Source organism: Ursus arctos, unplaced genomic scaffold (genome assembly GCF_023065955.2).
Source record: "Ursus arctos isolate Adak ecotype North America unplaced genomic scaffold, UrsArc2.0 scaffold_31, whole genome shotgun sequence".
Classification (NCBI taxonomy): domain Eukaryota; kingdom Metazoa; phylum Chordata; class Mammalia; order Carnivora; family Ursidae; genus Ursus; species Ursus arctos.
In genome coordinates, this window is record NW_026622997.1 from 1,902,256 (window position 1) to 1,928,135 (window position 25,880).

Below are 25,880 nucleotides of genomic sequence, written 5' to 3' on the forward strand. Positions count from 1 at the left end.
AGACTTACAGGATCTTGGTGGAGGGGAGGGGGTCAGGCTAGGACTGCCTTTGGCCCTTAACAAGTATTAACATCAAGGCAGCTGAGTTCCTAGAGGAATGTCACTCTGCCTGTTTCAACGACTTGTCAATGGGCTGTAGGCAGTAAGGAAATTTAACTGTGTCTACGTATATTCCCTTCTGGAAGCTAGGTTACTGATAGCTTTGTTCTTGTAAACTGCTAAGACATTTGTAAACTGAGGGAGACTCAAGTCTTGCAGGATTGTGGTATCTATAGGTTAACTGTTTCTTTGTCCTTTAGGGCAGTCAGGAGTGCCTGAGGAATATCACATACATCCCGTGGTGGGGAGGGTTGTGGGGTGTCAGCTTCTGCTTTGTCCTCAGCTTGCCTTCCGTTCCCTCATCACTCACACCTGTCAGAATAGCTAAAACTAACAACACAAGAAGCAACAGATGTTGGCGAGGATGCAGAGAAAGGGGAACCCCTTACACTGTTGGTGGGAGTGCAAGCTGGTGCAGCCACTCTGGAAAACAGTATGGAGGGTTCTGGAAAAGTTGAAAATAGAGCTACCCTATGACCCAGCAATTACACTACTGAGTATTTACCCAAAGGATACAAACATACAGATTCAAAGGAGTACCTGCACCCCGATGTTTATAGCAGCATTATCTACAATAGCCAAACTATGGAGAGAGCCCAGATGTCCATCGACTGATGACTGGAAAAAGATGGGAGATTAGTCATCAAAAAGAATGAAATCTTGCCATTTGCAACCATGTGGTTGGAGTCAAAGTGTATGACGCCAAGCGAAATAAGTGAGTCAGAGAAAGACAAATACCATATGATTTCACTCATATGCGCAATTTAAGTAAGCAAAACGATGAACATGTGGAAAGGAGGGCGGGAAAGGAGAAAGGGAAACAAGCCATAAAAGACTCTTAACGATAGAGAACAAACTGAGGGCTGCTGGAGGGAGGCAGGTGGGGGATGGGCTAGATGGGGGATGGGTATTGAGGAGGGCACTTGTGATGGGCACTGGGTGTTGTGTGTAAGTGAGGGATGACTAAATGCTACTCCAGAAACCAATATTGCACTGTATAACTAAAATCTAAATGAAAAGAAAATTAACAGTTTTTAAAGGCAGAGAGGGCATTAAAAAAAGCAGAAAGGAATTTATTAGCAAGGAATGCATTGCTTAGGCAAGGCCGCCCTCCGAAGGGGAGCGAAGGGGTCTATAGTAACTGACCAGGAAATCCCGTGTTGACTGGTCAAAGGTCACATTCCTGGAGCATGAAACTGCAGTTAGATCCGGGATTAAGTCTTGGTTTCCTGATTTGGGGCTGTAACCTCAGTGATGCCATGTGGGGCCTGTGGTGAACAATCTAATTGGCTTTATTATATATTATTATAATTCATGGAGTGGACAGCACCCTACCAAAAGAGGTAGAGGGGAACTCTGGAGAGGTGGACAAAACCCGAGGCTTTTACAGGAGGGAGGGTGGGATAAGTACGTTATCAGCAAAAGAAAAGAAAAGATTGTCCCAGGCAAGGTCATTTCCCTTAGGGGGAAAAGTAAAGGGTTTTATCCTGCAGATTGCGTTCTTTGCTTTGCAGTCCGGGATGCAGAGGCCTGGGGGGCAGACCACCTCAGTGGTGGAGACTAGAAAATTCCAGACTGATTGGGTAAGACTGCATTTCTGGGGGAGGTCAAAACTGCAGTCGGTCAGGTATGAAGCCCAAGTGACACTATTTGGGGCCTGTAGTTTTCTTTTTAATGGTATATTTTGAAGCAAGAGCTGGAACTGTTTACTGAGCCATTAGACGTGGCCTGTAAGAGGAAGTGAGGAGTCCAGACTAATTCCGGTTTCCAGATAGCCTTTCCTCAGTCTGTGGGGGTGACGTGAAGGGGGACAGCGTGTGCCACCCCAACATACGCCACTGTGACACGCTGGTTTTGTTTTGTTTTGTAGTTAAAGCTTCTTGAGAACCAGCTGGTGCAGGAAGGATAGTCTGACCCTCCTTGTCTCCCTGACAACAGGAGGTAAGTCCGATGTGAGAGGTGCCCTCTCTGTACCAGGTTTAGCACCAGAAACAGGGAATTTAGGGCTGCTAGAAAGAAAACCATATTTGAGGCATAGCAGAATAATCCACACCAAAATAAGCTGATTTTTTTTTTAAGGAAAAGCAGACTCAGAAGCTCTAAAAACAGAGTAGAAGGTACCCTTTTGTAAAAGCAATTTACTTTAGTAGAGAAATGTCCATTTGTAAGGGGGACGCCCTGTCTACACCAGGAAGAGAATGAAGACTCTAAATCACTAGAAATTCTGTGGGGTGGGGGAGGCGCCAGACTTAAGTGTGTGTTAACGACCTTCCTGTGCTTTCCCGGGTAACTTCCCGTCAGTGCGTCTTGCCCACCGTCACCCCATCATCTTTGGCGGAAGTGGTTTGGGCCATTCTGGGGCGTTTTCCCAAGTACGGCTCTCTCCTGTGTAGACAGGAGGTATACCTGTTATTAAATTGGCTTGCTTTTTGTTCATCTCTTTTATATTGGGGGGGGATCCTCAGCCGAGAGCAATGAAGGATGGAGGGAAAGTGATTTTCCGCCTCTACAGTGTCAGTGGGGGTCGAGAGAAAACCGGGTTCATCATAAGGCGGTGTGTGCTGTTTTGTCGGTTCCGCACACACGTATTTCTTCGCCTGAAAGGTATAAAGGCTGCCCGCTTTGGTCATTTGGTTGAGTCTCATATTTTTAGGGGGCTCGTGTACTATGAGAGTAAATCGTTTTTCTCCTGGGCGTGGGTCTTGGTCATTCCGATGATGAGGCCGCCAAGGAAGGGATGCGCCCGGGAGGGAAAGGCGCGCACGGCCGCAGCTGCACCCTGGCTCCTGCCCGGGACCAGCCAGACGAGCCGTCCTTCCGTTTTCGGGCGGACTGGGGCAGCAGGAGTACGTGCCCCTGGGACCGAGGGCAGTGCAGCCGGGCGGGGGGCGGCCTAGGCCTGGCTCTCCGGAGCCGCGGCGCCGGGCGGTGGGGCCGGCCCAGTGTGAGTCTCGTGGTGTGGCGCCGCCCAGCACCTGCTGCGAAGCTCGGGTCGCCCCGGTCCGCTGGACTGGCAGCTCTGGAGCTTGGGGCCCGGCTGTGTGAGGAGCCCGCAGGCGACGGCCAGCCGCGGGGCTTGAGAGCCCCGGCTGACAGGCCCTGGGAGACCTGAGGGGGACCACTGTCCGTTTGCAGAGCCGGGAGCCGCGTGACGAGGCGGCGGCCCCCGGGAAGCGCCGGGCGGGGGTCGGTGTTCCCCGGGCATCTGGCGGCGGCCCGCGCGGCCTCGGAGCGGGGATAGAGCCGTGAGCCGAACGCCCCAAGTCTCCGTTGGGGGCATCCCGTCCCGTAAGCGGACAGAAGATACAGGGAAACGAACGGCGTGTCCCAAGGAACCCAGTGTGTGAGGAAAACACAAGCAAGAACGAGGGTCGAGTGTGCGCGTTCTTCGAGGGAGGGTGGCCCTGTGTCGTGTGCGGTGTCCAGGAAAGGCCTCGGTGTGGGAGGACGTAGGGTTTCTGGGTGAAGGACCCTCCCGACGAGGGGAGAGACTGAGGAGATGAGAGAGGGGTGACTTGCAGGGGAGAAGGAACAGGTGAGGGGTGTGCGTGTGTGTGTGTGTGTGTGCGCGCGCGCGTAACCGCAGGTCGGGGCTTGGGCATGATCCGAAGGAATTCAGGGTTATCGGTACCTAGTTACACATCCTCCCTGCCTCCCTGCCCCCATCTGAGCTGGGCCCCTGAGCACGGACTGAAGGGGAGGCCGTGGTTCCTGGAGACCGTGGGGATGGGAATGAATGAATGAGAGGGCTGGTCCTTAAGAAAGACCGTACTCGGTTGGTTGAGCGACTGCCTTAGGCTCGAGTCATGGTCCCCGAGTCTCAGGATCGAGTCCGCGGGGGGATCCCTGCTCAGCGGGGAGTCTGCTTCTCCCTCTCACCCCCCCCCCATGCTCGCTCTCTCTTCAATGGGTAAAATCTTTAACAAAACCAAACCATCCTTCCAGGTAGAAGAGGGAGAACCCCAGGGTCCCATCCTCGGCCTCTACCTGAAATCAGTTGTAAGTGCAGGCGGGTGTGGACAGGCTTCTAGGGAGAACATGCAGGTCTTTCACCGGGTTCTTCCAGGGATCTGAGAGCCCACATGTGAAGAAGCCCCCTCCTTGACTTTAAGGGAGATGGCCAGAAACAGCAGACTCTTGGCTTTGAGCAGTGGTGAGTTTAAAGGTGTGTTTAACTTCCGAGTATGGCCCTTATGTTTGTCCTCAGAGTTGGCACATTTCCCTGAAAAAGAAAAACACTGCAGGAAAATCTGTGCTTCAAAGGAAGATTTCGGCACACCCTTCTGTGCCATCTGATTCTGGTCCAGTGGGAGCTATTTTACAACTCTAAATTGTAGGTAACTGATAGCAATAGAGAATAATTCATGTCTATAGACATGCAAATTAATTGTCTCCGGATGGGACATTTTCCTCCTCCTCAGTTAACTCCCCCCTACCCACTCCCACCGCGGAAAAGCCAGTTGTGACCCTATTTACACATTCACATCAATATCCCTGATCTGTACATGGCATCCCTTTGAATTCTCCTCTGACCTGGTAGTAACATCTCAGCAGTTATTTCACTAAGGGGCTAAAAAAGGAGTTTATTTTCATATTCCTAGGAGAGTTATGATTGTACCTGTTTTGTTTTTTGTTTTGAAAATTACCCGTCATTGAGATCTCTGTGTGCTCACTTTGACTGCAGGGAGCTTCCGGTGCCACCTGCATAACCATGGCAACCGAAGCCTGCCTTACTTCCTGCCTTGCTTTTCTCCGGGGCCGCCAGCAGAGAGCGCTGCTGGGCGCCTCCGTGCGCGGTCCCCGAGGGTCCCACCCGGCTGTCCCCACCGCGTCCGCGAGAATTCCACCCCGCTGTCCCCGCCGCGTGCCCTCGGGTCCCACCGCGTCGCCCCCACCCGGCTGGCCTCCGGGTCACGGGATTTGCCACGAAAGTGAGGTTTTCCGAAAAAGTGAGGAAGAAGGAGCATTACAAGATTTTAGTCAATAAGAGCGGAAAATGAACTAAAACAAAACAAAAAAAATGCGTTAGCGAGAAAAACAGCGTGTTAAACCTTTTCTAGCTCCGGCGCGGAAGTTTTCTCAGCGGGCATTGGTGGTTCAGTGGTAGAATTCTCGCCTGCCACGCGGGAGGCCCGGGTTCGATTCCCGGCCAATGCAACGGCTGTTGTATCTTTTTTCCTTTTTTTTTTTCCCTTTCAGTCCTTCCAGATCATTTTGAAGTTGCCCTCGTGTCGTAGTAGGGTTCCTTCCACGTTCCGTTTTTGAGCCTGCTCATCCGTTCTGGGACTCGAAGACGAGACGCAGCGTCGCTTCCGCGGCGGTCGGCGGGCCGGGCTGGCGGCTGCTGCCCCGACAGGGACGTGGAGTTTTCTGCTTTGGAAGATGTGGAATCAGTGCGCTCTGGGCTCAGTGTCTTGTTGGAAGCGTGGGTGACACTGGCATGTAGGCTTTGAGGAGAAAAAACTGTTGGGGCAAAGGCCGTAGCCTTCAGAGGAAGATAAAATAAACAATAAAGGGATTACTTGGAGACGTTTCGTCGTGCTTAGCAGAGTGGCGCAGCGGAAGCGTGCTGGGCCCATAACCCAGAGGTCGATGGATCGAAACCATCCTCTGCTAACTAGCCACACGTTTTTTCGCTTTGTTTTCCCACCCCCACCCCCCGCCCCCGCCGCCAAATTGGACGAATTTACAGCAGTCTTTGAATCCTGTCTGCCCTGCGTTTCTAACCAAAACTTTGGTAACTTCTGGACGAAAATAATCCACCAGTCAGAGCCCTCTAACCCTAGCAATGTCAGGTGCCCCTGTCGGAGAGCAGAGGGTTAATTTTAACCCGTTAGCGGAAAGGTCGCCCTCGCTACCCACTACCGCACTGTAAACAAGACCGTAAGTGCGGAGTTCAAAAGAACCGAACAGAGCCAGTGCGGTTTCAGAGATTCCGTCAAGGGCACTTTGGAGATTTAAAGTAGCCACTTTCCCAAGTCTCCCGCCCCGCCCCGCCCCCATCCCGGCTCTGCTTCCCTCCTTAGCACTCACCACTACCAGGTAGACGGTATATTTGATAGCGTACATTCTCTCCCCCCGGAATGTAAATTCACAAGAACAGACTTTTTTTTTTTCATCTGTTTTGCCGCTGTGGTCGCTGTGGTAGCTAGAACACTACCTGGCACGTGTTAGGTGGGGCGATTTGGTAAATGTGTTATTTCTAACACCAGGATTGGACAATTTTCTCCACCTTCTTTTACCTTTTAAAAAATTATGGAAGAATACAGAGGTGCGCACACAAAATTCATCTGTTATTTAACATTATGGCATATTCACTAGAACCTCTTTTATATTTAAAGGGAAAAAAAGCGCACAGAAACTGAAGCACTCTTTTAACGGCAGCCCCAATCCTAGTGTCTTTCTCAGGGCAACTCTACATAAATTTGATGTGCATCTCTCCCCTTCTTGTTGCTGTTCAACGAATAATTTTTATCTGCAAGGGGCAGCAGTTGCAGCTGGGGGGAGTGTGGGGTAGAGCTTGAGCCGCTCAGAGTATTCGCCTTCGCTGGTGGTCCTCACTCGGCTTCGGATCGGCGTCCAGTATGGATGCTGACTATTGGGATTTCCAAGCCACAGAATTCAGAGAGGCCTAGAAGCTCCTTGCGTGGAGCTATATTCCGCTTGCAGAGCTCAGTGCCTGTTCGATGAGCTTTGGAGGACAAGAAACTGAGACCTTCCTTTCCACAGTCATCACCTGCAATCATTTGCACTTTATTAATATCTACAACTTACGTTCTATCTCTGTCAGGTTGTAAAATAACCTAGTGATTTAAAGGCGATCAAAGCTGTGCAGCTCCGCACATCACGTCACCTGGAGGCCGCCTCCCGCCCCGCAGGGCACCAGTGAGAGGCCGCCCTGCTGTCCCCTCATCCACTTCCAAGTAGTTGGTAATCCATTCTGAAGACTCACCCCTCTTTTATTAATAATCCCCGTTTCCCTTTTTACTTCTCCATGGCAACATTTCATTCTCAGGCCGCTTTTATCGGGAGGTACCAACTGGTGGAATGCCAGCCTTTAGCCTTGAAAACACAGACCTTTTATAGTGCGTACCGGAGAAATCCCTTCGCAGCTGCTAAGAGATCCTGGACCTGAGCACTGATACTTCTGATGAAGGATTTTCAAACATGTCGACTGACTTCAAGTTGCTACTGTGACCTCTGAAAGTCACATTTAAATTCTAAGTCTGCAAATGATTGTCTTTCTCTTTATTTGTTGTTTAAGTTTTCTTTTTTAATTTAAATTTTACTTAGTTAACATACAGTGCAGTATTGGTTTCTGGTGTCTTTGTCTTTAAAAATGCGTTGCCCTCATTATAAGGTGCTAACTGGAGCCTCCTTTTTTCTCTCAAGACCTTTACCTTTGTGATATTTCTTTGTTCAATCAGAAGACAATTTGGTTCTTATTTCTTTCATATGCATGAAGGTAAAATTAAAAATAAAATCAGTGATTCACTAGATAGTTAATTTAGACGGAATGTGAGAGTCTGTGTCTCATTTAAATAGACAGTAGAAAACAAGGGGCTAAAAGAGAAAGAAATAGGCTGGGTTCAGGGAGCAGTGGTGGGCCACTTGCAGAAGGCAGTCACAGCAGGAAGGGAAGAGTGGAACTTAGTTTAAGATTCTTGTGGTCTCCACAGTCTTTTTCCTTTCCTTCATGATGAGACAGGAGAGATGGGGACAATCACCAACGGAAAACGGAGAAAATGTTGAGACTGGACCAAAGAAAAGTAGGTAAAGGAGACTATATCACGAGAAGACAAATGTCACATAATTAGAGAGGAAGGGGTGTATTTATCTAGGTAACTATTAAATCCATAATAAACAGCTCCAAATACCTTTCATCACTTCCATTTCATTGCTAGTAGTAGCTTGACGAATTTAAATTTTTTCTTTTAGCTCACGTCTTTATCCATTTACTTAAATGGTACAAAGTAGCTGGTGGACGCCTGCTGTGTGCAAGACCGGTCTCTGCCCAGAGCTGCCAAGGGAACAGAATCTTTTCAGGGAAGGACTTAGGAAGCTGGGGAGGTCTGGGCATGAGATCTGGGCTTTGGTGGCAGGGGAAGTACATGGGACAGCTTGTTATGGGCACAGAAATCTCCGTTAATACCCAGAGATCTCCAGCTGTGAGCGTAGGTGTTTGCTGAAGCATGCAGACATTTTTTGTTTAGTCTGTACCATGTTATACATTTTTTAGTAGTTGCCAAACTGAAAATCTAGAATATTCCATATTAAAATGTATATCCCCTTGAAAAATGGAAAGCCTCACTGTCCAGGGCTTGAGGCCCCACAGGGCAAGGATGAGGTGAAACCCATCGCATAGGCCTTGTTTTCTTCGGGTCTCTCCTGTTCCAGCTGGTCCCCTTCATGGCAGATGCTAGCTGGCATTTTCCAACATCCTTGTGCTGCAGTTGTCTCACAGCTATTAAATTATGCTATTAAAACCGGGAAAATGAAATTTCGTGTCAGAAGTCCACGTGCTTCAAGCAGACTAGCAAAGAGCACCTTTCTTTGTGGAGCTGAGGCCTGGTTTCTAGTATCCAGCCAGTTTTGCTCTTATGGGCTGGGCCTTTGTGAGCGTTTGACTTTTAACCTCTGGTTTGGGGGACAGCACAACTGTCTCTTTAGCTGCAGCTTAAGCTAAATGTAGCTATTTTATGAAAGACAATTCAGAATAGAAGGTTGAGAGCAAAGCATGGAAAATGGCCTTATGTGCTGTTATGGATTGAATTGTGTTCTCTCAAAATTCACATATTTGTGCCCTAACCCCAGTGTGACTGTATTTAGACACAGGCCTTTAAGAGGTAATGAAGGTTACATGAAGTCATAAGGAGGGTCCTAATCCAGTAGGACCGATGTTTTTACAAGAAGAGGGAGACTCCAGAGGGTGCAAACACAGAGAAAAGGGCCACGTGAGGACTCCAGCACAAGCCCAGGAGGGAAGCTGAGGCTGCTCTCACCTTGGTCTTGGACTTGTAGCCCCCAGAACCCTGAGAAAATAAATACATGTTGTCTAAACCACCCAAATAAATGGTATTTTGTGGCAACACCAGAAAATGAATGCAAGCATTTTAATAGGATGTTTGGACTTGGTTAGGCAGAGAAGTGTCAAAGAAAGACTGACAGAAGAAAAACTCTACCTGCAAAGAGCAAGAGTCAGACTTTGGGGGAAACACACATATTTAAGGTGGCAGAGAGGGACCTGCAAAATGACCGAGGTTACCAAGTTTATACTGACCTGTTTGGTAAAGAAAGTGCAACTTCGTGACACGTAATCATATTCCTAAATCCTGACAAGTCTGTCTTCAAGGAGCAGCCCCCCAAAATCAAGGGTATGAGTGTTTTGTCAGGTGTTTACAGTATTTATACTTTGAGGACCAGAAATAGAGAAAAGGGTTTTTTCAAAAGTTTGTTCTAGGTTGCTGAATATTTTGATTTTTTACACACACACACACACACACACACATATGCATACATATATATCTACAAATACATATATATTTACACACACGTAATGTATTTTTGACATCTTTGACCAGATGGGAATACTCCCCAGGACTTCGCGTTGTCTGGCTCTCCCTGTATGTGCACGGCTGACTATGGGAGAAACTCAGTTAAATCCAGTGGTTAAAGGGAGATAGAAATAGTAATAGTAACTCTACCTACCCCAGCTCACCGTTGTTCTTGGGAAGTTGAACTTTGGAAGAAAGCCTTTCAACCGCATCTAAAAAAAGCAATTTCTTGGCTGCCGCCACTTCCTGCCACAAGATGGCAGTAGAGGGCAATGCGTCCTAGCCCGCCGCTCTGAGGGTCTCGGGGGGGGAGGGGGGAAATCAATGTCGGAAAGAGCAAAGAAAAAAAGGAGGGGATAAGTAAGATGCCGAGTTCAGGAACGATAAACACAGGGAAGTGCTCTCCACCAAATCGCACAGCGAATTGGCGAGGTCTGCCGCCAATCCCCAAGGCGTAACGACACGGGCTTCGTTGATAAAATGTAACCGAAGGCGGAATTTCGGCGGTTGCAGCAGAGCGCGCAACTGAAAGCTTCTTTCAAAAGGCGCCAAAGATCCCACACTAAATTAGCCCGGCAGTGATCCCAAATGCTTACCCAACGTTTTAGCCTTTTCCCCAGATGTCACCCCTCTTCCAACCTAGCCCCACTTCTAGACGCCAGTAGACTATAGGCAAAATGCACCAGCTGTTTTCCGTGAAAGTGTAGTGGCTCTGAAAAGAGCCTTTGGGGTTGATTGTGCCTCGGAGCGCACTCACTTGGAGCTGGTGTACTTGGTGACGGCCTTGGTGCCCTCGGACACGGCGTGCTTGGCCAGCTCCCCGGGCAGCAGCAGGCGCACGGCCGTCTGGATCTCCCTGGACGTGATGGTCGAGCGCTTGTTGTAATGCGCCAGGCGCGACGCCTCGCCCGCGATGCGCTCGAAGATGTCGTTGACGAACGAGTTCATGATGCCCATGGCCTTGGACGAGATGCCGGTGTCGGGGTGCACCTGCTTCAGCACCTTGTACACGTACACCGAGTAGCTCTCCTTGCGGCTGCGCTTGCGCTTCTTGCCGTCCTTCTTCTGCGCCTTGGTCACCGCCTTCTTGGAGCCCTTCTTCGGGGCGGGCGCGGACTTCGCTGGGTCAGGCATGGTGGACACAACACCGAAGCGATCAGAAAAAAAAAGAGTAATAGCGTGAAGAAAAAAAGCAACTTGTCCCTTTTATATAGAAGCCCTTATGCAAATAAGGTGTAAGTTACAGTCCTGTATCTGATTGGTGACTATTAAGGGCAACGTCAGACGTTAGTTCTGCCCAATCAGAATGCAAGGATCCCAAAGTCGCACTTTCATTGGTTACTATAAAGCCCCAAATTTAACCAATGCAAAACCTTCTTTTTCGCGCGCTCAGGGGTTATAAAAAGTGCCCGGCTTGGCCTTTGGCTTCGATACCTACTTTCAGTGCAGTTAAGGTCGTGATGTCCGGACGCGGCAAGCAGGGCGGCAAGGCTCGCGCCAAGGCCAAGACGCGCTCCTCGCGGGCCGGCCTCCAGTTCCCGGTGGGCCGTGTGCACCGCCTGCTCCGCAAGGGCAACTACGCCGAGCGGGTCGGGGCCGGCGCGCCCGTGTACCTGGCGGCCGTGCTGGAGTACCTGACGGCCGAGATCCTGGAGCTGGCGGGCAACGCGGCCCGCGACAACAAGAAGACGCGCATCATCCCGCGCCACCTGCAACTGGCCATCCGCAACGACGAGGAGCTCAACAAGCTGCTGGGCAAAGTCACCATCGCGCAGGGCGGCGTCCTGCCCAACATCCAGGCCGTGCTGCTGCCCAAGAAGACCGAGAGCCACCACAAGGCCAAGGGCAAGTAAGATTTCAATTCAGATATCAGTCTCTAAGACCAAAGGCTCTTTTCAGAGCCACCCACCTTTTCTGAGGAAGAACTGAGCACCGTCTACTGAAACTTAACCACAAATAACCTAAGTGTAAGGAAAACGAAATAACTGGTCTCCCTTTTGATTGAGCCAATTCTGGCAAAGGCCATTACAATACAGTCTGCTCAATTATAAAAATACTAAGCCACTTTCATTGTCCCCTCCCCACGTACACTGTTATGGGTAATTTAAAAAAATTTCTGTCCCAGCAAATACACTAATCAAATATGTTGTCCCTCGGTCTTTATCACCAGTGGAACCTGATGGTTCATTGGTCAGCGAAAAGCTTCCTAACGCTTTCCAGAGCTACTCCTAGAGAAAAGCTCTGATTACTGGTCACTGTAAATCTTATCACTCCACACCTGCTGATTAAATTTAGCGCGATTTACATATAAAATAGTCCAATCAGCCACTTGATTGCATCAAAATAAGTTAACGCTGTCAGCCGCTCGCTGGTATTTAGTCTAACACATCAAGCTCCCCTCCCCGCACCACGCAGGGCGAAGTCAAGTTTTGGTGCTCAGGCGGCCTCTGTGCCCCTCTTGTTTTAACGCTGTCTCTGTTCTGGGTCTCGGCACAGTCAGCAGAAGCAGATCTTGATGCTGTTATGAAACGCAACTTTTCTTAGACTAACCAGCACATTATTCTGGTGTGATTTTTTCCTCCATATTATATGAAAAGGGGGAAAGAGCTGAAATGAAACTGCCTTTTTTAAGGACATTTTAGGTGCTGAGTTCCACAGATTCTAAGTCCGATAACCTTTTACTGGTTAACGTTTTGGTTGAAAACAGTAAACCTAGACAAGATGGAGTACAGCTATAATTTTTTCCTGTAAAAATAGGAAATAAAAATAAAACCAATAGCATAGACAGCAAAACCTTTTCGGAGATCGTAGGGCACAAACGAGGATTGGATTGAGAACCAATGAAGTTACTCCTGCGACGGCTCTGACCAATCAGGACGGGATCATGACTATAAAGTCTGGTCCCGGCACGAACTCGGCAGTTGCTAGTTTTCGCAGCACGAGCGTCTCGTTATGGCCCGCACGAAGCAGACGGCGCGCAAGTCGACGGGCGGCAAGGCCCCGCGCAAGCAGCTGGCTACCAAGGCGGCCCGCAAGAGCGCCCCGGCCACCGGCGGCGTCAAGAAGCCGCACCGCTACCGGCCCGGCACGGTGGCCCTGCGCGAGATCCGGCGCTACCAGAAGTCCACCGAGCTGCTGATCCGCAAGCTGCCGTTCCAGCGGCTGGTGCGCGAGATCGCGCAGGACTTCAAGACCGACCTGCGCTTCCAGAGCTCGGCCGTCATGGCGCTGCAGGAGGCGTGCGAGGCCTACCTGGTGGGGCTCTTCGAGGACACCAACCTGTGCGCCATCCACGCCAAGCGCGTCACCATCATGCCCAAGGACATCCAGCTGGCGCGCCGCATCCGCGGGGAGAGGGCGTAACCCGTCCTTCCGAAGCGTTTGCTTTTTCCCTCCCAAAGGCTCTTTTCAGAGCCACTTCCGTTTTCACTGAGAGTGGCTGTTGTACCGCCGGGTTGGGTGTTAAGTCCGAGCTTGGGGGGGGGGGGGGGGGTAAGAGGTGGGGGCGGGATCCCAGGGATCCCAGCACCTTAAGTAGCGACTACAGCATTTCATTCCCTTTATGCAAAGTTGGTGTGAGGAAGGGCTCGCCTGTGCTCCTCGCTGCCACTGCACACTGCTTGATGGGCAGCTAATGTTCAAAGGCCGCAGAGACCGTCCCCCTTGGTCCCTTGAGTAATTCAGATGTAAAGAAATAAGCAAACACTAGAAAGGGACTTTACCACCAGGTAAAGTAAGATTCAGAGCATAGATCCTGGCACCTCCACCCCCACCTCCAGTCAGAACTATCTGGGAGCAGAGTTCTGTGTTGTGCTCCGCACGTATCCAGGGCGCAGGGAAGAGCCGCCTGAACGTTTTAATTGTTCCGTAGAGCTGGCTGTAGGATCTAGCAGGATTTTCTTACACTCGAGGTCTTTCATACAACTCCAAAAAAGAACAAAAAGCTGGAATTTGGCTGCAATTGTATCTCTTTACCAATAAAATGAGCTAGTGTTCAGACCATTTTTATCATGAGAATTGACTTTCTCAGTGCTTAGCACTAACATCTGGTAACTATGGGATAAGGCTCTGAAACGTTTATTCTTTCACACCCATTCTAAGGATACTGTAAAATCAGCAAATTGGCCCCCTGCTTGTTTGCAGGCTTCCAGGAGCCTGGTGTTGGAGAGTCTGCTGAGGCCTGGCCGCCCATCACCTGACGTAATGGTGACTTCCCTGGGGGACGAGCCTCAGTGAGACCATTGGGGTGGTAAGACCCCTATTCCACCCTATCACCATTCCTCACAGGACACTGCAGAAGTGTCCTCCTCAAATCCCATATGAACGTAAGTTCTAAAAGTCAAATAAATGTTGCCCCACTTTTTCTCCCCATAGAACTTACATGTCCTAAGGCCAAGATTTTTCTCATTCTGTTACTGCCCTATCCGTAGAGCAGTGAAAGCCTGATATGCAGCAGGTGCTCGTTCTGGTTGAATGAATGTACAGCTAATTTGCCATCTTTTAGACACAAGATAGATCCCCTGAGCCGCACGTGGCCCCTGAGTGCATCACACCTTTCATCCTAGATGCTCTCCGTCACCACTCTTTTGATTCCCATTGGTGAGCAGACAAAACACTGACAATTACATAAAGCTTTCCAGCTTCCAAAGTGTCTTTACATATCCTTTTGTGTGTGGAATGGACAACAGCTGGGGTCTAGACAGGGCCCATCATGACACCTTCACTAGCTCTAGAAAGGTTTATCTTTTCCAAAAGTATCCAAGCATTAGGGGGTAAAGCTGGTTGATCAGTTTAGAATTCTTTCAGTAAACCCTAGGATGGCAGAAGATCTGATGAGCCTCCAGTGGCTGTAGGAAAATAAAGGAGAATTAGTTTAAAACAAAACAAAAAACCAAACAAAAACCTAGGGGCAGGAAAGCCTGTTTTCCTGTAAGTGAAAAGGCCAGGGCAGAAGGAGCTTGTTAGGCTTTTTAGCTCCTCAGAAAGGCCATCTGGGATTGGGAGTTCATGGATCAGTGAGGATATATTCTATTTGAAGGCTAAGTTTGGACATAGAAAAGGTGGTTTTAGGACATGCTCAAAAATTCTTTGATACTCTTACCTTCAGAAAATGGAACCTACCTAATTCGTCTCCCCTCGAGTTGGGGCTGGATTTAGGTACTGGTTGTCGGGAATTGCACGAAGCCAACAGCTGAAGTCAGAGTTATGGAGAGCTACTTTAGAGACTCGGTCACCGGAGGTAGCACTTCCTGCTTGTTCTCTCTCTCTCAGGCCACTTGCTCTGGGGGACCCTGGCTGCCATGTTGGGAGGCGCAGCCGCCACTGGTGGAAGACTTATGTTAGGGATGTAATAGGAAGGCATGTTTCTGGTGACCTTGTGGGCTTCACTGTGAAAGTCAAGAGTCAAGCGGTCGGGAATGCCCAGCTCGCCCAGCAACCGGAAATGCCTGGCCTGCCCGCCAGTTGGAAATGCCCAGCTGTTTTGGGGCAGAACATTGCTGAAATCTGATTGCCCTTGGCTTGATGATGGCCCGCGGGGCCCCTAGAAACATGTTTAAGAATAGGCCCCACTTGCTAAACGCTACATCACCTGATCCCCTGACCTTCCCCATGATGCACCACCATCCCATGACCTTCCCCATGATTATGATGCACCACCATCCCGTGACCTTCCCGGTGATGCACTGCTATTCACTAGAATGTCATACGGATCACTCCCTTGATCGATTGTTGCCAATAAATACGCGAGGTTGCCGCTGTTCGGGGCGATCACTCGTGGCGATCGTCCCCTGCACCCGCGCTCTCTTTCACAAGCTAACCTGTCTTTGCCTCGTCCTTCTCCCCAATCGTCGAATCAAGGGTGCTGCGGCCGCGGTGCTGCGGACGTGCCGCGGGAGGGAGGACACTCGGGCAGCCCTGTGGAGAGGCCACATGATAGGAAACCCGTGCCTTCTCCCAGCAGTCTGTGAGGAACTACCAGTAGCCAAGGGAGTGAACCCTGTCCAGCCCCAGTCAAGCCTCAGGTGGCCATAGCCCCTGCGGACAGCTTGACTCTTCTTGAGAGACCCTGAACCAGACCACCCAGCTGAACCACTCTGTTTCCTGACCTTCCAAAGCTGTGTGAAGTAATATATTTGTTGTTTTAAGTTGCTAAGTATTGGGGGGGGGGGGGGGGAAGTGATTCATTATATAACAATAGATAATTGAGCAACGGAAGAAAAAAAGAGGAATAGGTAAGAGTCACCCGGGGCACTCCATAGTCCAGATGACATGTCACAACCCACAGCTCCGCCCTTCATCATCGGGATGTCTGGACTCACAGGAACTTGCCTTCGTCCCTGTCCCATTAGCCACACGGTTTTCTTCTGCTTCTATCCAGAGAGGCCGGAGACCAGCTTTGTGCTGCTGGTTCAGAGAGGGTGATGTCTTCTGTTGCTTGTAAGGGGCTCTGAAGGTGTGCACCTGGTCTGGTCACCTCTACCTGCAGCTGTGAGGGCCTGGGGGGGGGGGTGTCAGCGCAGGCTGGGCTGGAGACCACAGCCCAATCCTCGCTCTCGCATTAGCGCTTTCTCTCTGTCTCTCACTTTTGGAAAACTCCTGAGGTACCATTTCTGATGGTCAGATATACTAGCTGAGGAAACCGTTATAAATTATTGTTCTGTGACTCTCCTTTTTCCAGACCCCACACCAGTAAGGACTAACAATCACTTAGATTCTAAGTTTTTTTAGATGCCATTTTCCTTAGTGATGAAATGGATACTTTATTTCCTCAAGAGATTGCATTAAAGATTAAATGTGGCAATGTATGAATCTGTGTGGGAGAGTACCCCAAGAATGTATTAGGAGCACAAATACTCAGTAAACCTAATTTCATCTTAGAATCTTAGTTTGGTACGTCTCTTGTAGCATTGAGGAAATACACCCAAATCCTCTGATAAGATTAGATTGAGGAGTCCTTCATTCTTGTCCTCGGTTGAGATTTGGGAAACAATCCAATGTGATGAGTCACACATTAGCAAGTCATGTCATTTCTGCTAATGGCCAATCTTATTTCTTGGAAGATTTCTCTTAGTTTCTATCTCACAAGGTGAAGTTTTCAAAACGTGTCTTCCAATTCTGGACAGTACTTGGAGCACAGGAACTATTTCTGTTCAGGAGGCAAGGAAGATGTTGAAAAAATAGATGAGAACAGATGCTTCTAGAATGGCCCACCCCCCAGGCCTTCCAAAGGGGAGAAGCCCTGAGAGGATGTCAAACAGGAGAGCAAGAAAAGTCACCAAGAATTCATTAGAAATGAAGCTTAAAGGACACCAGTGGCTCCGTCGGTGAAGCGTCCGCCTTTGGCCCAGGTCATGATCCCGGGGTCCTGGGATCGAGTTCCGTGTTGGGCTCCCTGCTCAGCGGGGAGTCTGCTTATCCCTCTGCTGCTCCCCCTGCTTGTGCTCTCTCTCTGTCAAATAAAGAAATAAAATCTTAAAAAAAAAAATGAAGCTTGGGGGGTGCTCGCTCTGCAGCAGGGTATGCTGCCAAAAGTCTCCCACAGATGTGCTTCTCATATGAAAGAGGTCCTTAAATGTAAAAAAATGAATTTTTTAATATCTCTTTGTCAATGACAGGGTTTCTTATCTGGACAAGATCAGAAATAATGTACTTCCTTAGATGGAAACTGGTAGAAAATGCATTTAAAAATTTTTACCTGAAAAGAGGGTCTATAGGAATGATAGTTCTGAGTAAGAAAAATATGCCTTAAGTGTATTAGTTTATTGCCTGTCTTGAAGAAAAAAAAATCTGGTTTTAAATGGAGACAGTTGAGGGGCGCCTGGGTAGCTAGGTCAGTTAAGCATCTGCCTTCCACTCAGGTCATGACCCCGGGGTCCTGGGATCGAGTCCTGCATCGGCCTCCCTGCTCAGCGGGGAGTCTGCTTCTCCCTCTGCTGCTCCCCCTGCTTGTGCTCTCTCTCTCTCTGTCAAATAAATAAAGGAAATCTTTAAATCAATAAATAAGTAAGTAAGTAAATAAATAAATAAATAAATAAATGGAGACGGTTGAATGGCTGGCAATTATATGAAGAATTTTTAATCTCCACTTGGTAATCAGATAAATGCAAATTAACATAATGAAATACTGGGTAACACCCATGAGACTGGTAAGATCGGAAAGCTGGATGTAATCACATGTTGTACAGGAGGCGGAGAAACGTATTTTCATGTGGTGGTTTGTTTACTGATGGTGGTTTTACACAAGACATTTTGAAGAACTGTCTAATTTACTTAGTAAAATTGGGTGTGCCCAGGTCTATGCCCCAAGGAAATTCTCCTACAGACCCATAGGAGGACATATCGAGAGTATTCATCAAAATACTATTTGTGAAAGCAAAAAGGTAGAGATAAATTAAGGACATGAATAAGTAAAATACAATGAATGCGTTCTAAGAAATGTTCTTTCTTCCAGGATCAAAAAACAAGGAAATGGCAAAAACAAGAGCCAAACCAAAGGCTCAACCTTGCAACTATCATTCAGTTCATACTTGGACACTTGTGCCAGGATCTCCAACAGAATTTTCTAGCTTTACTTACAAATAACCCGGAATAACCACCAAACCCAAAGGCACCACATCTGAGTACTTTTTAAACACGATGCACAGAACACCAGTGTCTTGCTCTGCTCTGGCTGCTGTAATAGAACAGAACAGACTAGGTGGCTTCTAAGCAACACAAATGTATTCCTCACAGTTCTGGAAGCTGGAGGTCCAAGGTCAAGGCTTTGTCAAATTCAGTCTCTGATGAGAACTCACGTCCTGGTTCACACATGGTCATCTCACTGTGGCCTCACACATGGATCCCTGGGGTCTCTTTTATAGAGGCGCTCACACCATTCAGGAGGGCCCCACGCTCATGACCCAAGGGCTTCTTGGTATTCCCACCTCCAGTCACCATCACATTAGGTGTCAGGTTTCAACAGACGAGTTTTGAATGGACACCTGCAAACTGTTCACTTTCAAAGAGTAGAAGCTTAGGAACTGTGTTCCTAGTCTCTACCCCTTGTTTTGAAGCCAGGAGGGCTTAGGGACCCCAAATCAAGGGGCCCTCCCCTTCACCTTGATGCTTGTGCTCTCAGGAACCAACCCTGGAGATATTAGTAAGGTGAGAGGAATGAAAGTTTCTGGCAACGTTGTTTGATACATTGCAAGCATGAAAACTAGCTAAACTAAGGAAAGTTTAGAAAACAATATAAAGATCATCACTGATTACACGAGAGTAACAAATTGCAGAAACAAGGTAGGGTATTAGAGAAAACAAGGCAAGAGTGCCAGGCATGACATGTCCTGTGTACTGGAGAATACAGTTCAGTTGAGAGTTTCAGAAGAAAGCAAGGGTTTCCTGATAAGAGAGTTTTGCAAATCACTTTTCAAGACATGAGCAGACAAGACTATGGCTTAGTGACCCTAGCAAAGAGGGTGGGGGAAGAGGGAGAGGCCAGGGAGGACAGTGGAGCACCCTCAGTCTTCTTCAATTGGTCTTAATAGCACACGGAGGTATGAGAAGCCAAAGGAAGCTTTATCAATGAGAGCAGGGATGATGACTGCTCATAGGCTGGGGCAAGGAGGAAGGGAAACCCCAAGCTTCCAGGTCTCATACTTAAGATTCTGAGCTGGAAAAAGGCTAAATGTATGTGAAACGGTAAGACATTATGAAATGGAAGAGAAGATTTGAGAGTATAAGTTCTTGGAGTGGGAAAAACTCCAAAAAGCTAGTGGTGTTTTGGATTAGTGTATAGATGGGCATGCTTGTATGTGACCGTGTATGCATTTGGGGGACAGGAGAAATGAGAATCAGGAGAGGCACTAATCACTAGTAGGTAAACTAATTTTGAATGAAGAACAACAATAAAAAAGTAAAAGATATATACCTATCAGCCAATTCCAAAGCCTTAACCGAAACAAACAAAACAAAATCAGGTGTCAAGGAAATGAATATGTGGCAAATTAAATTGAACATCTAACAATATTGAAAAGGATTGATCCCAACATTTGGAATTAAGAACATGAAAAAACTCAACTACATAAGTGTGGATCAGTAAGCAACTTCCAGAACATTGGAAAGGCGAGTACGCCTCATTTATTCATCTAAGGGGGAACAGAATTGCATGGAATTTAAAACAATCAATATTTCTCTTGGAAAATATCTCTTCATAATGTGGGGGGGGGGACTGTATTTATCCCAATTATTCACCAAGAAATTATCGGACAGTACATGTCAATCAGCATTATCATATGCTGAGAAAGACCAAAAAAAAGAAAAAAAAGAATTTTAATAGTCTTATTGATTAATTTAATTTAAATGAAATGAGAATGCTAAACTATGTCTAAGCTTAAAAAATCTGCAGGCAGTCTACTGGAACAGGAGTTCCCTCCATGCAAGTGGGAGAAGAGAATGAAGAGTGTATGTAATTTAACAGTGCATTACACCTTTGGGAAACATCGATGTGAGTAAATATTTTCAGGGCAGAGCACATGCAAATGCAATGAAATCAAATTACAGATCTTTCAGAGTATGTTACCTTCGCCAGATAAAGGAACAGTCATAACTTTTCTCAGTGCTTCAAGACTTTTGTCTTGGGAGATTGGTCTTAAGATAACATTTACAAGAACAGTAGCTATATAACGAAGCAGAGTGCTGCCTGGTTTTCAGTAGCTGCAGGGGAAAGACTGCAATCCTTCCACCAGCAGATACAGTTTGACATCTTCAACATCAAGCCCTCAGATTCCATTTTTAAACAGAGATAAAAAAAAAAGAGGCCACACTAGAAGCTCAGTAAGAAATGGATTAACTCATAGAACGTGACCATGTAATGTTTTCAACTTACAGTAATTATGGAGTTTATAATATACTTGATAGCTGATTCCTAGAATAAAATTAGGTATTTGTTCAGGGAGTAAATAATCACACACCTTTGAAACAGAAAGCGTGAACCTAGCCGTATCTGGGAGACCAGGCAGCGCCAGGAGCTCATTCCAGAAAGCCCGAGTCAGGGAAACCAACCTAGGAACTCTTGTCTTCCCAAGTTTTTGTTTTCCTGGAATAAAGTCGTTCCTAGTCTCCTCATTCTGCATCTCAGCTGTAAATTAAAGGCAGGGGGTTTCTGGGTGCAGTCGATTTCCCAGTTCAACGAAGGATTGGGGGCGCGCGAAGGGAGCTCTGCGAGGCGTGGGGGCCGCTCCTCGGCTCTCCAGCTGACCTTCCTCCTCAAACAACTTTGGAAACCCAACATGTTTCCAACCCAGATAAAGAGATCTGTCAGTTCTCCCCAAAATAAGTGGCAGGGATGGGCGAAACGTCGAGGGTGGAGAAGCAAGCTGAGGTTAACCCCCACTTGAAGCGGTGACCCGGCGGCGTTAGCCTCCGCGGTCACCGAGGTGACTGAGATCCCGCAGAGGGCACGCTGCACGGCCAGACGGCGGCGTGGACGCCCCGGGGGACCGCAGTCGCGGCTCTGGAGAGGGGCACGCGATGCCAGCAGCTACAAGTCGCTACTGCAGGCAAAGCTTAGAAGCAGAAAACCAGCAAGGCCCGGCCCAGAAACACTACACCCACCCGGGCAGGCGCGGGCAGGCGCGAAGCGCGGCAGGAAACTTTCCAGTAGGCGTCCGGTTTAAACCTGGGAGTTTAAGCACCGCCCTTCGCCTGGGTCCTGAAAACGTGGGTCGGGCTCCGGCTCGGGACCTCCCCGAGCGGATACAGCTGGCCTGTAGGGTTCCCAAACAGGTCCGACAAACCACTATATAAACGGCTACCTCGGAGAGCACATAGGTGGTTTGTTTAACTTGAAAGCATGTCTGGTCGCGGCAAGGGGGGGAAGGGCCTGGGCAAGGGGGGCGCCAAGCGCCACCGCAAGGTGCTGCGCGACAACATCCAGGGCATCACGAAGCCCGCCATCCGGCGGCTGGCCCGGCGCGGCGGCGTCAAGCGCATCTCCGGCCTCATCTACGAGGAGACCCGCGGGGTGCTCAAGGTGTTCCTGGAGAACGTGATCCGGGACGCCGTCACCTACACGGAGCACGCCAAGCGCAAGACGGTCACGGCCATGGACGTGGTCTACGCGCTCAAGCGCCAGGGCCGCACCCTCTACGGCTTCGGGGGCTAAAATAATCTAAGTCGCAAAACCTCTCACACAAAAGGCCCTTCTAAGGGCCACCCACGAAATCTGCTAAAGAGCTGTGGACCTTAGAAATCCATTTGCCGGAGAACCAATCTTGAGTGTGTGGGATACGGAAATTCACTTGGCATGTGAAAGTAGAATGTGCCCAAAATTGTGTGATCGCGTCGCTGTGCGCCTCCATCCCACAGCATGTCCAAAAGTACCGAAACCTCCCGTGACTGGACTCGACACGTACTCCCCCGTTGAGTCTATGCTGTTAAAAACCGTTTTGAAAGCAGAGCTAAGTTACCACGTGTTATCAAAGGTACAGCTGGCCAAACCGTGAAATAAAAAGCTGAGTGATTCTTAAGCTCTTTTGAAAGCCCTGGCAGAAAACGTAGTAGAATTTCAAATAACGTTAATGCTTCCATTTTACTCCGTCCCCTTTAATTTTCAGTAAACAGTATATCAAGAACCCAGTCAAAATGCCTTTTATTTAAAGTAGTGGGAGGAAGGCACTTTAGGATTCTCAGGACAACATTTTAAAGAAGTTTGATGCATCTTAGAGACTTTTAAGAAAGTCAGACATTTTTGTCCATTAGCTTAGAGACCTAAGCGGGAGGCGGAAAATGCTTCCTGTCCTTGGAGGATTGAACCGAGAACCAATCTGTGCGTGGGGAGGGGCCGGAGGCTGCGGTCCAATCAGGACACCGGGGTCGCTATAAATACTGGGCCGCCTGCTCTTTTCTCCTGCAGCGTAGGTTGTTCCCTCCGCTGCGCCATGGCTCGCACGAAGCAGACGGCGCGCAAGTCGACGGGCGGCAAGGCCCCGCGCAAGCAGCTGGCCACCAAGGCGGCCCGCAAGAGCGCGCCGGCCACGGGCGGCGTCAAGAAGCCGCACCGCTACCGGCCCGGCACGGTGGCCCTGCGCGAGATCCGGCGCTACCAGAAGTCCACCGAGCTGCTGATCCGCAAGCTGCCGTTCCAGCGGCTGGTGCGCGAGATCGCGCAGGACTTCAAGACCGACCTGCGCTTCCAGAGCTCGGCCGTCATGGCGCTGCAGGAGGCGTGCGAGGCCTACCTGGTGGGGCTCTTCGAGGACACCAACCTGTGCGCCATCCACGCCAAGCGCGTCACCATCATGCCCAAGGACATCCAGCTGGCGCGCCGCATCCGCGGGGAGAGGGCTTAAGCTTCCTAGCCTTCTCCACATACGCTACCCCCAAAGGCTCTTTTCAGAGCCCCTACATTTTCTCCCAAAAGAGCTGTTAGCCTTAGGATATGTGACAGCCCCATGAGAAAGAACTCGGGAATGTCCGACGGAGGTCTTGTGGGCTCAACAGTTACTGAGGGTTGGAGACCGTGGCAGTTCTGTAAACTTTTCTTCCACAGGCAGACCCTGCTGGTACTGCGCGCAGCAAGGACCTGCGTCTGGATAAGCCCTTTGATTTCGATCCTGTTGGAAGTTAAGCCTGGGTTACGGGGAGGGCGTCGTCACAAGTTTAGGAAAGCTGAGTTGGGGTTCCTGTGGATTATTGTGCAAACGGCAAGTACAGTTTGCTTTTGCCAAACGTTCCCAATCCTTTTACTCAAGAAACGTGCCCCTTGCTTTCCTGTGATGTGAAGGGACAAAACAGGAATTGCCAAAAGTGTTAGTTTTCCCACTGTTTCAATGCAATGCCTGGTATGAGAATGCTCTTGGCCTTTGCCTATGTGATTGTGGCGGGGAATGGGCCGACAATGACCCAGGCTCTGACCTGCAGGCTGAATATAAAATGAGCTCCCAGTAGCTCTAAAAATCTATAGATTATTTACCCACCTGTTTTAAAAATGTGCTCCTCAGTCTGCAGTTGGATTCTCTCTTTTTTTTTCAAATAGAGAATCAGACTGGGAATTAAATGAGGTATTTTAAAGCTGTTACAGGTTTCCACACTTATAATCCTGGGTTTCCTAACAGAACTTGACTATATTACTTTTGTCCAATTGTTTTAAGATTTTGAAGTCTCTTCATGCTTTCCACATAAGAATATCATTGACTCATTTTGCTTCTTTTGACTTCAAATCCGAACTCCAGGAGTTAGCGATTTTTCTCTGGAGAGTTAGCCATCTGGGTCTTGTATTCTTTCCCTTATTTTCGGATACATCCTTTCAGAGAGGTTCATATCCCATCTACTTGCTCCAAAAGCTTTTTGGAATGCCTGGGGACTGGGCAAAGACAGTTCTGACCCAAGGGGCCAGAGATCCTTTAGTGGCTCTTAGTTGTAGAGACTGCTTGATGCCTCTTACAAGCTTCAGACATTGTTTTCTCCCCACCCCTTCCAGGATTTTCCCATCATAATAGAGCTGAGGCCAGGTGGTCTAGGTTCAAACCTCAGAGCTGGCAATTACTAGCCATAAAACCTTTGCCAAGTTACTCATCTTTTCTCTGGGTCTCAGCCTCTAAATGTGGCAAATAAAACTGTAGAGCATTCTTAGACTAGTTCCTAGCACTCAGTGAACGCTCAATGAATGTTAGCCCTTGATTGTACTTCTCTCCTGCCCCTTAAGCATGGAGGTCCCCTCCACCCCAATCTTCTGGAAGTTTTGTGGTTGAAATAGTGGGAAAAGCTTGATTAAAACATTTTTCTTATTAAGATCTTTTCTTTAGTTCTTGATTTTCATTGTTCTGAAAGAGGCAGGCTTGTAGCAACATACCATACTCTATGTGGAGGAGTCCAAAACATAACAAAATGGCCAAATAGCAAATATTTTGGGGTTAGCAGGCCAAATATGGTGTCTCTTTTTTTTTTTCTACCACAATTAATAAAATAGAAAAACCACTCTTAGCTTAAGAGCCATAAAACACAGGACACTGTTCAGATTTCGCCTTAGTTGGCTACAGTTTCAACTCCTTGGAGAGAAATAGGCTGATGACTTTAAACTTCCCTACAGTTTTTCACAGGGAAGAACAAAGTGAGTGTTGACTGCTGTAGAGATTCTAATCATTAGAACTCCCTTACCGTCCAGGCCAGTCACAAAATCCCATCCATTCCTCATTCCACACACACCCCCCCAAATAAATAGCAAACTTAACCAACCCTCCATTCCAACTCATGGTTATTGCCTCAGTTCTCTTGGAGGCTAATTTATTTCTGAATTGTCCTGACCCTCTATAACTTGCAGTCCCTCAATCCCCAATCTACTTTTCTCATAGTCAGTAGGCAACTATTTCTCTGAAGTACGGGTCTCTCCTCGCTCAAAGACACAATAACGCCCACATTACAGAAAAGGGTCTTTCTGACAGTGCACTTTATTAAGTGTTGGTGGAGATAAGGAGTTTGAATTGGGAAGCATTGGGAACAGCACCTTGAAACCTGACAAAGTCCCATGTCATCTAAACAGTGAGTGTTTTCAAGTACTACTGGAAACTCTTGAATACTTTCAGCAGGTTTGAGTTTTTCCTAGAGGACATTATCTGCACTAGGCATCTTTCCTATTTATTATAATGGATTTGCCTAACACTAAAGGGAGAAAACATCTCAATCAAAAACATATCAAATTTAAGTTTGAATTTGAATCCAGGTCATTGGATCCTCAAGCCAAAGTTACTCCTCTTCCTCCTGCTGCAAGGTAGCTGTCATTCTGGCTACTGAACTTTTCCAAGCTGCAAAAGACATTCTCTAAAGACCCTGGCACCAGCAAACTCCTAGGAGGCAGAACTGGATTTGAAGTAAGGTCGATGTGGTTCGTTCCCGGCGGTGTGCAATCTACTGGCCTGCGCCTGTGTTACTTGCTACAGTTAGAAACAACGTTTATGCCCAAACCCAGGAAACTGTGTCTTTCCTCTTGCAAAAATCAAAGGCAGAACCTAGGAACAAAGCATTCTTAAAAACGACCACTTGATACTTACTAGAAAGTTATTGCAACTTGCAACTAACTAACACGATGCCCTAAACCCAGTGGGTTCCTATGACAAACGGAAAAGATTTTTTAATATATCTTTCATGTGTTACGTATGATTCATGAAAACGCGAACCCGTGTGTGAACGTGGACACTGCTTTCTTCCTTGAGAGCTTCAAAGCGTCCAATTCTGTATAATTATTTTCAG

General features: G+C 48.2%; 4 protein-coding genes and 2 non-coding genes across 6 annotated transcripts; 5 read left to right on the top strand and 1 right to left on the bottom strand.

The window, feature by feature from the left end:
- Positions 1–5,185: 5,185 nt before the first annotated feature.
- TRNAG-GCC (transfer RNA glycine (anticodon GCC)) lies at positions 5,186–5,256 on the top strand. Its single transcript has one exon. It is a non-coding gene; the product is annotated as a tRNA-Gly (tRNA).
- A 387-nt stretch (positions 5,257–5,643) lies between these two features.
- On the top strand, positions 5,644–5,715 carry TRNAM-CAU (transfer RNA methionine (anticodon CAU)). The gene has a single exon. It is a non-coding gene; the product is annotated as a tRNA-Met (tRNA).
- Positions 5,716–10,345: 4,630 nt separating this feature from the next.
- Positions 10,346–10,829, bottom strand: LOC113264248 (histone H2B type 1-H). Its single transcript, XM_026511153.4, has one exon. The coding sequence runs from the start codon at positions 10,785–10,787 to the stop codon at positions 10,407–10,409; it is 381 nt and encodes a 126-aa protein (XP_026366938.1). The 5' UTR covers positions 10,788–10,829; the 3' UTR covers positions 10,346–10,406.
- Positions 10,830–11,070: 241 nt separating this feature from the next.
- On the top strand, positions 11,071–12,474 carry LOC113264249 (histone H2A type 1). Its single transcript, XM_057305010.1, has one exon. It carries the CDS (start codon positions 11,114–11,116, stop codon positions 11,504–11,506), a length of 393 nt encoding a protein of 130 aa, XP_057160993.1. The 5' UTR covers positions 11,071–11,113; the 3' UTR covers positions 11,507–12,474.
- Positions 12,475–12,568: 94 nt separating this feature from the next.
- LOC113264214 (uncharacterized) lies at positions 12,569–23,037 on the top strand. Its single transcript, XM_057304782.1, has 4 exons — positions 12,569–13,012; positions 21,486–21,793; positions 22,002–22,117; positions 22,400–23,037. Exons 1-4 carry the CDS (start codon positions 12,606–12,608, stop codon positions 22,982–22,984), a joined length of 1,416 nt encoding a protein of 471 aa, XP_057160765.1. The 5' UTR covers positions 12,569–12,605; the 3' UTR covers positions 22,985–23,037.
- On the top strand, positions 21,459–21,845 carry LOC113264294 (histone H4). The gene has a single exon (XM_026511222.4). The coding sequence runs from the start codon at positions 21,487–21,489 to the stop codon at positions 21,796–21,798; it is 312 nt and encodes a 103-aa protein (XP_026367007.1). The 5' UTR covers positions 21,459–21,486; the 3' UTR covers positions 21,799–21,845.
- Positions 23,038–25,880: the final 2,843 nt, after the last annotated feature.